The 12,641-nt window shown below is 47.0% G+C and overlaps 1 protein-coding gene across 14 annotated transcripts in view; it reads right to left on the bottom strand.

Moving 5' to 3' along the window:
* Nucleotides 1-12,641, bottom strand: part of LOC122537075 (protein Fe65 homolog) — a 173,208-nt gene that overhangs the window by 63,339 nt on the left and 97,228 nt on the right. For 13 of the 14 annotated variants that reach the window (XM_043670006.1, XM_043670005.1, XM_043669998.1 and 10 more), the window contains one exon: nt 2,623-2,950. In XM_043670006.1, coding sequence (XP_043525941.1) covers nt 2,623-2,950 — 328 coding nt within the window. Of the gene's footprint in view, nt 1-2,622; nt 2,951-4,398; nt 4,481-12,641 lie in introns of those variants that run through there. The other variant, XM_043670010.1, reaches the window with a different exon arrangement.

Raw genomic sequence — 12,641 nt, 5'->3', positions numbered from 1 at the left:
CTTCCGAATAGTTATACGTCGAAAATGACCGACTTGTTAAGTAACTAGATTACTGACTTGTTATATTATTGATTTGCAATGTTAAAAATTCAAAGAAACTCGTATCGTTTATTTCTGGAATTAGAACAGTTTTTGATCAAGCGAAAAAAAATGAATCGATAAACGAGAGAAGAGAAGAAAGCAGCAGCGAAAGATTTCCACGTTGTCCTAGATGATAATAAATTTCTTCCGAATAGTTATACGTCGAAAATGACCGACTTGTTAAGTAACTAGATTACTGACTTGTTATATTATTGATTTGCAATGTTAAAAATTCAAAGAAACTCGAATCGTTTATTTCTGGAATTAGAACAGTTTTTGATCAAGTGAAAAAAAAGAATCGATACACGAGAGGAGAGGAGAAATTGACAGATCACCAGCAGTGAAAGATTTTCACGTTATCCTAGATGATAATAAATTCCTTCCGAATAGTTATACGTCGGAAATGAACGAGTTGTTAAGTAACTAGATTACTGAATTGTTATATTATTGATTTGCGATGTTAAGAATTCAGGGAAACTCGAATCGTTTATTCTGAAGTTAGAGGTATCGCAGGACAGTTTGATCAAGCGGGAGACGAGAAGTCCTCCTTGGACTTGCTTACTTCTCACATTTTACTTTCGCCGCAATCAGTTTTCAACCGATTTCCAATGAAGCACTTTCCCTCCACCGAACGAAACGCAATTTCCGATCGTGCATTAGGGGCGGATCGTCGCGAGGAGCGCGGAAAACGGTGGAAAACCGACGACGACGACAGAAGCGGAGGAAACTCGAGATGTAATTCTGACGTAGAAGAAAAGGAGCCTCGATCGAGTTCACGGGGACCTCGTTTGCGAGATTAACGAGTCCGGGACTCGGGGCTCGGGTAATTCCAAACATCGCCGACAAAAGGTGCTCGAGACGGAGGGACTTAACAGCGGGGGTGAGAACCGGCGCGTCGAACGGAAGGAGACCCGAAGGAGACCGGAGAATTCCAGGCAGTTGAACAATCGCGAACATCGAAGACTGGTGTAACAGTATCGCGTTCGAATAACTTGCGGTCGTTCGGGCAAGTTGCTCGTTCGATTCATCGACGGTTTCTTACTCGCTTCTCTGCCAGCGAGAACCGAGAGAGAAAAAGTCTTAATTCGCCATAATCTCGAAAGGATTCCGAACTGAATTGGAGAAGACAGACGAGATCGGCTCGATGAGAATCTCTTGTTGTCACGGTTGTTCCTTCTCGTTTCTTTTTCTTTTTCTTTTTCTATCGCGTCGAAAAGTGAAACGAGGGAACGAGAGAAACGATTCCCTTTAAGGTGGTCGCGAACGTTTATCAGCGTTCGATAACAGCCTTGAGAGACAAAAGAGCGTCGGAAGCGAACGAGTCCCGAAGTTGGAGCCGATCGAACGAATAGCCCTAGCCTCCGTCTCTTTCTCGTCCCGGCTCTCGTGTAACAGCCGGGAATAAGTTCGAACTAGTCTTGTACCATCGGCCATTCGCTCCTTCTGCCCGAGACCTTTTCACCAGTCCCGGATTTATTGAAATTTTATGCGGTAGTCCGATGAGGTCCGGCTCGAAGCTTTTTATCAACGACTCCGGAGACTTGGCCCGGACCTTATATTACTCGGGCTACGATTCTCAGCCAGTCGATTCGTCGGTTTCGCTTCGAGAAGCCGATTTCTCGCTTATGCGAAGCTTTCGACCGGCCATCCGGGAATATTACGAATAAGGGAAACTCCCGTCTCGGCTTAAATGCAAAAGCGTAATGACATTCCGGCGAAAATGGTAGATTTCTCTGGCAACGAATAATACAAACCCGTGCGTTATATCGGGCGCGCGTCCTCGAGATCGGACTGTTTGTCTCGCCAATTTAATTACGTCCGGGATTACGTCTATCGATTTATCACAAGCGAGCACTTTTCAATTACGCACATTAAACGTTAGCGCCAAACGGTGATAAAAGCTCGTCGAACAGAAACGCGACGATCCCTTTCGATTTGCATTCGAAAATTTAACCCGATCGAGAGTCTCGATTCACGCAAGTTACGCGGGAATGAAACGCGACGAATTCCGGTTTTCTGGTTTTTCAAAAACACGAGACAAACGCTATCATGTTTCCAAATCTCCTTTCGAACTTTTTCCATATAAATTGTAGTCCTTTCGTACAAATAATTTAAATATTTTTATAGATAGAGACCAATCTGACTTACGTCGATTTGAACTGAAATCACGTAAGATTTTAAAAGTCAGACAGACTTGATTATTAAACTTCTACATTCAAAGTTTATCTTAATTCAACATCAACCTTCTATAAGATCTATAAAAAAATATAACGCTGTTATCCCTAAATTAATATACTCTATTAATTTTAAATGATCAAATCAATTTTCTTTAATTAAAGTTTTTTCTAAATCAAAATTTATTAAATTTAATAGCTCCCGTTTCTTTGGCCAAAAATCACGCCAAAAACTGAATTCATCACGTTCATCCCGCATTTCTGTACTTGTAACTGTTATCGCGTGCATTCAGGGAAATTTCAACGTAATTTTACGCGTATCGTTCACGAACGCGAGTCGAGGTGAAACAAGCCTTCTACTACTCACCCTAGGTTATGGTTGTCGGTATTGTCCGGCGCGTCCTCTGTCACCGAGTCCTGAGTGAGGGGACCTTGAGTGACGTCAACCCCCATACTGCCTAGATCCAACGTGGCGTACGTTCTGCGTGCTTGCACCCTCGTGCCACCGCCGCCTCCGCCGCCGCCGCCGCCACCGCCACCGCCGGTCACTTCGCCGCTTCTGCCACCGTTCCCGACCAATTCCTGATACAATTCATCGTACAGAGAGCTGCCGTTCTCGTTGCTGTTCAGAGCATCGTCCAGACGAGCCGGGTCCAAGTGATAGTTGGGATTCTCGAACGAGAGAAGACCGTTTTCTGAAACGAACAAAGGCAGAGATTTGTTTTGAAACGAACGCGCGGAAACAGGTTCGTTGTAGATTCGTGAGTGTATTTTAAGGGCAGAGTTGCTGGCTGTTCAAAGGCGAAGCGAAAATAGTGTTAATTTAACCTTTTCACGGTCGAGTTGGTGGAAGCGATATTGTAGCCGAGGTTGTAAAATTGTAATCAGCGATCGAAGTTTGTAATTTTCGATAACCGATGTGTATCGAGAGATTCGCTAGTGCGTTTGACGCAATTGATACAATTTGAAATTGATTTCTGTCTGTATGCTTCGTTACATCGCTTTCACTTGAAAACAGTTTCAAGTGGAATTGTTTCTAGACTTTGGCAATTGTGAGAGAAAAAAAAATTCTTTACGTTGCACTGTTCGAAGGCCACGCGATCACTTGGAAAAACTATTATTCGTGTGCTGCTAAATTGTCAGACAACAGATTATTTTTGATAACCGTCAGAGTTGCGTTTGACATGATTAAGATGAAATTGATTTCGAGAAGATAAATGTGTGTCTGTATATCGCTTTCACTTGAAACAATTTTTAAGTTAAGAATTGTTTCTAGACTTTGAGAGCTAACTGCTAAAAAAGAAAATTTTTCCAAAATTTAAGAAAAGAAATTCGGTCCCAGGCTGAAGCGGAAATTGCTACGTTGCACTGTTCGAAGGTCGCGCGGCTACTTAGAAAAACTATTTTTGTAAAATATACGGCGGACTCGCGTGTGCTGCTAGATCGTCAGACAAGAGGCTATCAGATAGATCAGTAGCGGAGGTCAAGGTTCAGTTTCACGAGGGTCTAGCTGTCGACGGTGAAGCGTGTAAAATACTATCGTCTATAGAAAAGAAGAGTTTTGGTCGATTGATGAGAAACAGTGGCAATGGGACGGGAAGAAACAGTCGGACAAAGGAAACATATATACGCGTTCGAAGCCCGGATAGAAATAATCTGGCGATCGATAGCTCTAGTTTGGTGCCGTTCGCCGCGGGGAAAAGCGTGCTCGACGCCGCGATAACGAAAGCGTCGCGATCCGCTCTTGGTACGCAACGCGAGCGAAAATAAATCAACGAAAGGAAAATCGAAAGACCGTTCGAGCGGTAAATAGGAAACGAGGAGGCAAGGGATCAGTCGCGAGGAGACGACTTCGCGAGCTAAAATACGATCGAGGATCCTCGAGGGAGAGGATTGGGAAAGACTCTTCTTCTCAATGGTGTAAGAGGATGTAAAACATCGATCGGTCGATCAAGTACAAAGGTTTTCGAACAAAATCGAAAAGCGGCGAAAGTGGATGAAATTCAAGCTCGTAATGACGCGCAGAGGGGAAATGAAAGAAAGAGAAAGAGACAGTTTGTATACCGGTGATCGGTGATGACTACGATATTCTTATATACTTGATATTTTGTTATAGTTAGCACGATACGTTTGCGCTACTCACTGATGATCCTTAGCAAGACGACCGTCGCTAGAAGTACGTTGTACAGAAACCGGCAGAACGCATCCATGCCGACGATGCGTCGCCGGTTGTCATATTGTCAAAAAAATTTCTCTCGGATAATCGTGAAGGAATCGTTGCCAAGAAAGAAGCTCCGTGTGCTTATCGACAATCTATCGATATATACATGTACATACACACGCGCACACACGGTGTAAATACACGCTGGCTCGTGTAACATAGAGAACAGCACCGAGGAACGTGAGTGCCTGTCCTCTACGTGTGCACGTGTATGTACATGGATTCGTCTTAGACGAATCTCCTTGGCCTCCTTTGTCCCTTCCTTCCTTCCTTCCTTCCTTTCTTCTATCCTTGACTCACTCCTCCTCTATCTCTTCTGCTGTCTACCTATCTCCCTCCTGTTCCCAGTATTGATTCAACCGCGAGCTTTAAGCCCCCGTGCTTCGAGAGCCCGAGCTTCTTTCGGTCAAAGGGACGCGGCGAAAACCGCGCCATCCACCTTAGTAGCCGCGCTCTCCGCTACTTTTTTTCGTCAATTAAATCTAGAACGGACCGTTCGACGGACGGGACAAAAACGGTAAACGAGCTAAATAAGAAAGAAAAGACAAAGGGAGACGACGCGGATGATATTAATCGAATGGGATTAAATCGATCGGACGTACGAGAAGGACGTTGCAAAGCGACAGATCAAAGACGTGACGTTCGTTTGTTCGGGGTTGGCAAATTTTTCCTCGATACCGTTTCCTGCGGTAGAACAATGGATGCCATCGGCATCCGAGCGATAATTAACCGATCGAATTACTTTCGTGCGAGCCATCGAACGAAAGTTGTTCCTCCTGTACCCTTTGGCGCTATCTCTTTCGTGTAATTCGACGTTTGTTACGACCCTTGCCGATTTCCATCCACTGCAGTCATACTTCCGCCCCGGAACAAAGGGGTAATCAGTTCTACAGCGTTTCATCTATCTCTGACACGCGAACGGTCATAAATCTTCCGGCGCTGGCCGATTTTACGAGTCGCCACGTCGAAAATTCTGCCGATCGACGCGAAGAGGGGGAGTGAGGGGAAAAAAGACGAGCTCGTTCGTTTCCAGGTGCTCGAATTCTTGATTATCCTGCAATTCGAACGGAAGCTGGACGATCCGAGGGGGAAGTTTGAATGAATCAGCAAACGAGCCGAGCATAGCGAGGAGCGACAAATTGGCCGTGTGGCCGCGCGCTCGTCTGTTCGTTACCCATGCCACGATGAGTAGATGTTCCGCTGGCGTGAATGCTAGCTCTCGTTATTTCGAAAGAAAGCGCAAACAAAAAGAGAAAGAGAGAGAGAGAGAGAGAGAGAGAGAGAGAGAGAGAGAGAGAGACAGAGAGACTCGAAGTTTCAACAAAACAGAAGGCGGAACAATTGAAAAGCAATTTGGATTAAATTCACGGCACTGGTCGTTAGCAACAAAAAAAAAAAAAAAAAAGAGGCGAGCCTGACTCTTTAGCAAAAAGAAAGAATTCGTAGTGATAGTTGGCGATAAAGGAACGCTCGTTTAGATTCCATTAACTCTCCATCCCTCCCTCCCTTGAATATTTTAGCCGCGTGATATCGGCGCGCGATCTTTGAACTTGGGTTAATTGCTCAAAGATCGAAGGAGATGAGAGCAGCGGCGTGTAATTCGTAGGTACGACGGTAGAGATCGAAAGGTCGGGAAGATTTCGTTAATTCAATGGGGGTGGTTGGGGGTGACTCAGCAGAAGGGGCGGGTGGTTCGTGCGCGCGACAAATTGGCCGGTGCGACGTGGTAGTCTTACCGCACGTTCGTTATAGATACGGTGGCGAGAAAAGTGCGGTGGTAGCCGCGAGTTGCAGCTGCTACTGGTCTTTCCGAACGGATCTCGTTATTTCGCGGTGGGTGGCTCCATCCCTTTTGAACGAGAACAGAGCAACCGAAGAATACCGAGAACTTTACACTTACGTGGCGCGGACGTCTCCCTCCGCGCCACTTTCACCGGCGAGTACGAAGGGGAACGGGAAGGCGAGCGAGAAAAAGAAAAAGAACGAACGTGAGCCGGATTCGTGGCATCGATTCGACGTTCGAGGCGATCCGAAGTTGGTTAAGAGACTCCGCACTGCGGTGGAGGAGAAAACGGACACGCGGCGAACGAGCCGATGGCAACGACGTGGAACTCTTTCCCGCAACTTTCCAAACCGACCGAAGTCAGCGAATTCCGCGGACCAACGGTTACCGACGCCAAGCCTCCGAATGGAGTGCATTTCGTTATTTCGCCACCCACTCCTCTCCCTCCACCACCCCCCTCCTCACCCGCCGGCGCGAGAAAGAAGAAGAAGAGCCGCGAACAGTCTGCAGTTGCAGGGACGAGGCGAGCGGAACCGGAGAGGTCGTCGTGCGCGAGAGTTTGAAAGTTTGGACACGCTTTCGGCGTTAGAACCGGAAGCAAGGTGGTGGATAGAGAGAACGAGAAGGGCGTGGGAAGGCTGAACAAGGAGGACAGGGAACAAGGGAGGGAGAGAACTCCGTCACCGCCCCTCGATGAGTCACCCTATCGATTCCTCGAGTCTAGGTGAAGTCTAGGGGGTGAAGGGGCTCTTTACCACCGACCGAGTACTTCCACCTCGTTTTTCTTCCCTTTCTTTTCGTTCTTTCTTCTCTCCTCACTGCTCCTCTCTGTCTTTCTCTCTCTCTCTCTCTCTCTCTCTCTCGCTTTTTCCATCGACAACCTTACGTAAGTCCTTCCCACGGAATATTAACATTCACGGACGCGAAACGATTTCTTCTGCCACGTTCTGTCGCGATCCGGAATCGCGAGGGTCACGTATCTTATAAGCAGCGCGGGCGATTGCCTACGTCCGTTCCATCGCTCGGCCGGTGACGGGGGCCATTTTTTAACCGGGCGACGCAATGCAAACCAATTTTCCAGCGAGTGGCTCGACGATGATTCAGCGAGCATTCTAGAGTGACTCTGAATCCGAATCGAAAGTCGGATTTCTCCGAGAAGCAATTCGGCTTTCAAATGGAGGAAACGCATGGCGCGTTTGTTTCGTTCGGTAACGAAGTTCACAGCGGAATAGTTCTCGCCGTGGCGTTATATTTCACGGTACATAATCCAAAATAGCAACCGGGAAGAGATCCTTCGCGGTCTGCGTTTGCCCATTCTTCTCGTTCACGGTTCACCGCGATAAGATTCCTCGCGGCCCGTGGAAATAAAGTGATTCTCGCCCTCCCTGCCCCTCCTCTCTCCCCGTGGTCACCGTTCCACCGGAATTCAACGTTTATTCGAGCTCGGTCTAGCGATTATGCTCCGGGGGTTGGCTGTCGATGCCGCTCGCCACTTCCTCGACCCCTTCCGCTTTTTTTTTTTCTCCACCCTTTTACTCCCCAGTAACAATGGAGTTACGGTCTTAAATGTCTCTCGCATGGCGGCCCACGGAGAATGGGGTGCGAAGAACCCAAGCACCGTGTCTCGTTATGGCGAAAAAAAAAGGCCGAGGCAATTTGAAAACCGGCCGTTAACTTTTACGGCGCGGCGAAAACGCCGCCGGCCCTTCGAAAAGGTCAAGATTTCTTCGGCGCAATGGCGCAAAGCCTCGCATCGGCTTTTCTCCCGTCGTTTTCCATTCCATATATGATCGACGTCGTTTCAGTGGCCAAAATTATAACTACTCTCTCTCTCTCTCTCTTGAGAAGAAAAAGAAGAAGAAAAAACACTCGATAGACAAATTTATTCAACATTGTCATATACCTGTGTCCATCCGTATGTATGCGGCACGAAATGTCAAGATATTCGGGATACGGTGGATTGAATGCAAACGGCGAAATAACTCGAGTACTATCGTCGTATTTTCACTACGTTTCCATCGCTCGTGTCGCGACGCGAATGTAGAGAGCGGGAAGAAGGGGGACGAGAGAGAGAGAGAGAGAGAGAGAGAGAGAAACAAGTAGAGAAAAATGAAGAGAATCGAAGAACAAGAGGTTCTGCCTGAGTCCCCTCTCCCCTCGCCTCTCTCCATCGAACCCACGTTCATTTTCGTCGAACAAGCTACGAACAATCTCGTTCGAGGGCAATTGGCCCTTCCGCTCTTTTCCTCGCTTGACTCTCGCAATACCGTTTTCCCGGGGACGTACGCAGCCCTTGATTACGTAGATTGGCTACTTGCAACTATTCCCCCCTCTTCCCCCGCTCCCAGCGACGAATTTTGCGTCAACGCAAACCTCTCGGACAGAAGTTTCCCTCGACGATCGAATCGCGTACACTTCGGAAACGGTCGGCCTCGTCGGCGCTTAGACGTCCCGGCGCCGTTCACCCACGGCGCCGCACGCAACCCTTAAATACCATTAGCCGCGCCGTGCCGCCTCCGACCGGTCTCGTCGATCACCGTTGTTCTCGCCACCGACGCTCGACCCCTTTCGCCGCGCCGTTATCTGGCTTCTCCGATACCGTTCAACGGTTGCCACCGAGCGTGGACCAATAATAAAGTCTTCCGTCGGATTATAAAGTCGCGAACGCGTGCTCGTTTCTCGTTTGTCGAACGTTCGTCTCGTTGCTCGTCGTCTTGGCTCGGCTCGTTGGAACGTTTCGACGATGCACGCGGGTAAAGTAAAATTGACCGCGGCCGTGCGGTATTATTACCGGATAATTGCGATCGATAGTGGACGTGGTTGGTATCGCGGCTCGTCGATGATTTACGTCGCTTCGGCCGACGATTGGCCGAAGCGACGATACATCATCGTACGCGCTACGTGCACAGGCGGACGCCGCCGAACGTCCTAGTAACTGTTTTTTTAATAAAACCGACGCGATCGGGAAACCATCAAGCACGTACCACCTTTCGGCAGTTTCACGGCTGGAAATTTCAATTGTACCGTTAGAGATATATTCACGTTGGTCGCTCGTGAATGCTCCCACGATTAATAATCACGCGCGTACGAACGAAGGCGTTCTTGCGAGAAATGACCGAAATTTTATGACCGTGGAACGGGGAACATAAAGCGAGAAACACGCGCTTGCGTCTGACTACGCATCGACTGTTTCCGCTTTATCCGACGACAAATGAATGTGTATTTTTAATAATACAACTGTTTATATAAAAGATACCATAAAGTTGACCAATAGAAAGGGGAAAACTAGAGGAAGAAAGGAAAGATGTGTTCGTGTCCGATCATACACTAACCAGTTTCACTTGAACGTCGCAACAGTCTATAATTTAAAACAATTTTCAAATATTTAACATATCGTTGAAAACAAACATTTTTAATTTAAAAGTATTTACATAAAAAATTCGCCAATAGAAACGGGGAACTAGAGGAAAAACGAAAAACACATTTATGTCGAATCGTATACCGGCCAATTTCACTTGAACGATCGCAACGATTTATAATTTAAAAGAATTTTTGAACATTTGATAACGATACGTGAAAGTTTCGTCAATGGACATGAGAAAACAGACGAATAATAAGAAACGCCTTGGTGTTTCTGACGAAACACGAACCGTTTTTACTGAAATATACAATAGAAATGGATCGTAAACTGCGCGGACGCTCGAATGTTTAATAATAATAAATAATACGTAAAACCGTATTATCTGCAAGTCTGAAATTTCGTCGACGAAAATAGGAAAGCAGACAAGGTGGAGGAAAGGCGCGTTTGTGTCTGACAAGACGCCGAGCGTTTTCACTTAACCGTGCCGGCGCGCCAGTAAAGGGTCGTGAGTCGGCAGTTAAAACCTTCCTGCTGGTTTATGTTTCGTGTAAAGCAGGGACGTCCAATGAATATGAATAAGAGGCAGCCTAATTCGCAAAGTATACCTACACGACGCTCAGCCAACCGTCTTTTTCAATTCGTCCTTTTTTCTGCCGTCCCGTTTCCCTGCAGTCTGCTACTTACCGCTGCAGACGGCTACTTTGCCCGATTGCTATTTGCCGATGCGTTGGCGCGCGATTTAATGAAGAGTAAATGCTCTCCCAACTTACCGGAACGCTTTCGACTCGCGATTTTAGCCTTCCCTTCCTGTATATATCGTCAAACGTATACGGGAATTGGAAAAATCTTTAAAAGCCTCGGTCGACGCTCTTGTTTATTAAGTTACTTAATTTTGACTTTTGACTCGAACTTTTGTAAATTTGTACGAATGCGAATTAATAATACGAAATAATAATAAAATGTCACGTATCGTTCGCACATCGTCAAACGAAAATATCTTCCTAGTTGATTGGTATATCTCGCGAGTGACGAGATTCGGAAGAATGATCGAGGAAATTTTAACAGCGGGGAAAGGACTCTAATGAAACGGTTCTCTTCGTGACAATGACGAGTGTTTCGTCCAACGTTCGACTCAGGGGTGAGACGGAAAAATAGCCGCTCGCACCGTTCAGCACGGTGAAAGAACACCGCACACAGCGGGAGAAAAAGGGCTACAGGATTGTATGGATATATGGCATATGCGACCATGTTCGTACAGGCAGCGCTGAAAATGGCAGCAAAACAGAAGTGACTGAATCTGGCAGCAAGCCATACGTCGCGGTAACGCCGACTCGGGCTATCGATCTAAGTGGCTCTGCTGTCTCGCGTGTGTTTCTGCCCCGAGTTCCGCGTGCGAGGTAATTGCTATCGAGCGGTAGTTTCGACGTGGAATCAAGATTACTCGATCGGAATGCTCAGTGACAGGCCGCAATTTCACGTCAGGTCAAGGAAGGAGCGTGCAGCGGAGATTTCGGGTGTTTCCCAATGTGTTTCCACGAGGTAAAAATATAGTCACTCCGCGATTAACGTATATAGATGTACAACATGCATAGAGCGTTACACGTTAAATGAAAAAGAAAAACTACTTAATAGTTCTAAGTGGTTTATCACTAATCCAGACTATTGAGGATTAATTTCAAAGTATACAGTTTCTTCTAAAGTAATCTGTTAAACAATTACCAACTCACTCTTCTTCGGTGGCTTTTTTTAAATTTAACTTGATACTAAGATTACTTTTGCCAGACAATCACCGATATCGGACTCAACGATGAGAATTCATGAAAATTTCCAAAGGCAGTCTCTGCATTACCTTCGGGGAGGTTTTTTTTTCTTTTATCTATCGAGATGAATCCTCGGAGAAAAGGGGATCGTGGAATCTTAAAGACTCTGGCTGATCGCTATTAAGACGAATTATGCAAATCTATGCGAGAGAGCGTCGGAGTAAAATGTGGCTGCGTTTTAACGTAAGTCAGAAATCCAAGTTTGCCTGTTCCCGTATTCACCGTGCACGACGAAGGAGAAAGAGAAAGAGAGAGAGAGAGAGAGAGAGAGAGAAGAGCAGGCGAAGAGACATTCCGGAATCCAGGACGGAGAGATAATCTAATTTGGCCGCGTCTTCTGGCCTGCTTCGTTCGTCAACCGCCATCTTGAAACCGTTCGAAGTACCCGCCGGGTACTGAATGCGAATCGATACTTCAAGGACGGGCCGTCGTACGCAAAACAATTAACCGTAGTTCACTGACCGGGAGATCCGTATCGAGGGAAGAGAAACGTGGAGAGAAACGAACGAAGAGGGAAACGAACGTTCCAAAAGAAACAGAGGACGATGGGAACAAAGACTAGATTACTTCGTTCTTTCTTTTTTTTCTTTTACTTTACTCCGGACTAGCTAGTACCCACTCGAATAATTTAGCTCGTGGCCCCTCTTCGGTGGAAGAGCTACACTACGTAGGACGGTAATTTCCAGTTACACGCGGCGATAAAGCGTGAATTACGACGCGGCTCGTGAGAAGTAGTCCGCTCCCGTATTTGTTTTCTTTTATTTACGGATCGTCAGTGGAGTCGGATCGGTTGACTGGGCGATCCACGCGGCGCGAAAGTTGAGCGGAATTCATCCAATTACAAGACAGTCTGCAAAGTTGGAAAGGTCGTGCTAGTTATCAGAAACCGTTATACACGTCGTCGACGACGAGACAGAAGCTGTCCCCGTCTCTGAGAAGCGACAGCTTCTCGTGAATCCGCCATGGTGTACGTCTGCGAGCACACACAGTGGCTGCACACGGGCACACGAGTACAACTGAAGGGGCGATGACTTTGAGTGTGCGCGGCGTCAAACGAACCAGGAGGGGGGGAAGGGGAAGGAGGGGGACGGGGGTTGGGCTCGTCCTCGTTAGATTCGCATTTAGATTAAACTCCGGTGCCGGCGGATAATAACCCAAGTTTGGTCATCATTTTTTTCCCCTCGTGCGGTGGCAGGATCGC

The sequence above is a fragment of the Frieseomelitta varia genome, unplaced genomic scaffold (genome assembly GCF_011392965.1).
Source record: "Frieseomelitta varia isolate USP_RPSP 00005682 unplaced genomic scaffold, Fvar_1.2 scaffold_886, whole genome shotgun sequence".
In the NCBI taxonomy this organism is placed as follows: Eukaryota; Metazoa; Arthropoda; class Insecta; order Hymenoptera; family Apidae; genus Frieseomelitta; species Frieseomelitta varia.
This window is presented reverse-complemented; position numbering and strand designations above follow the sequence as displayed.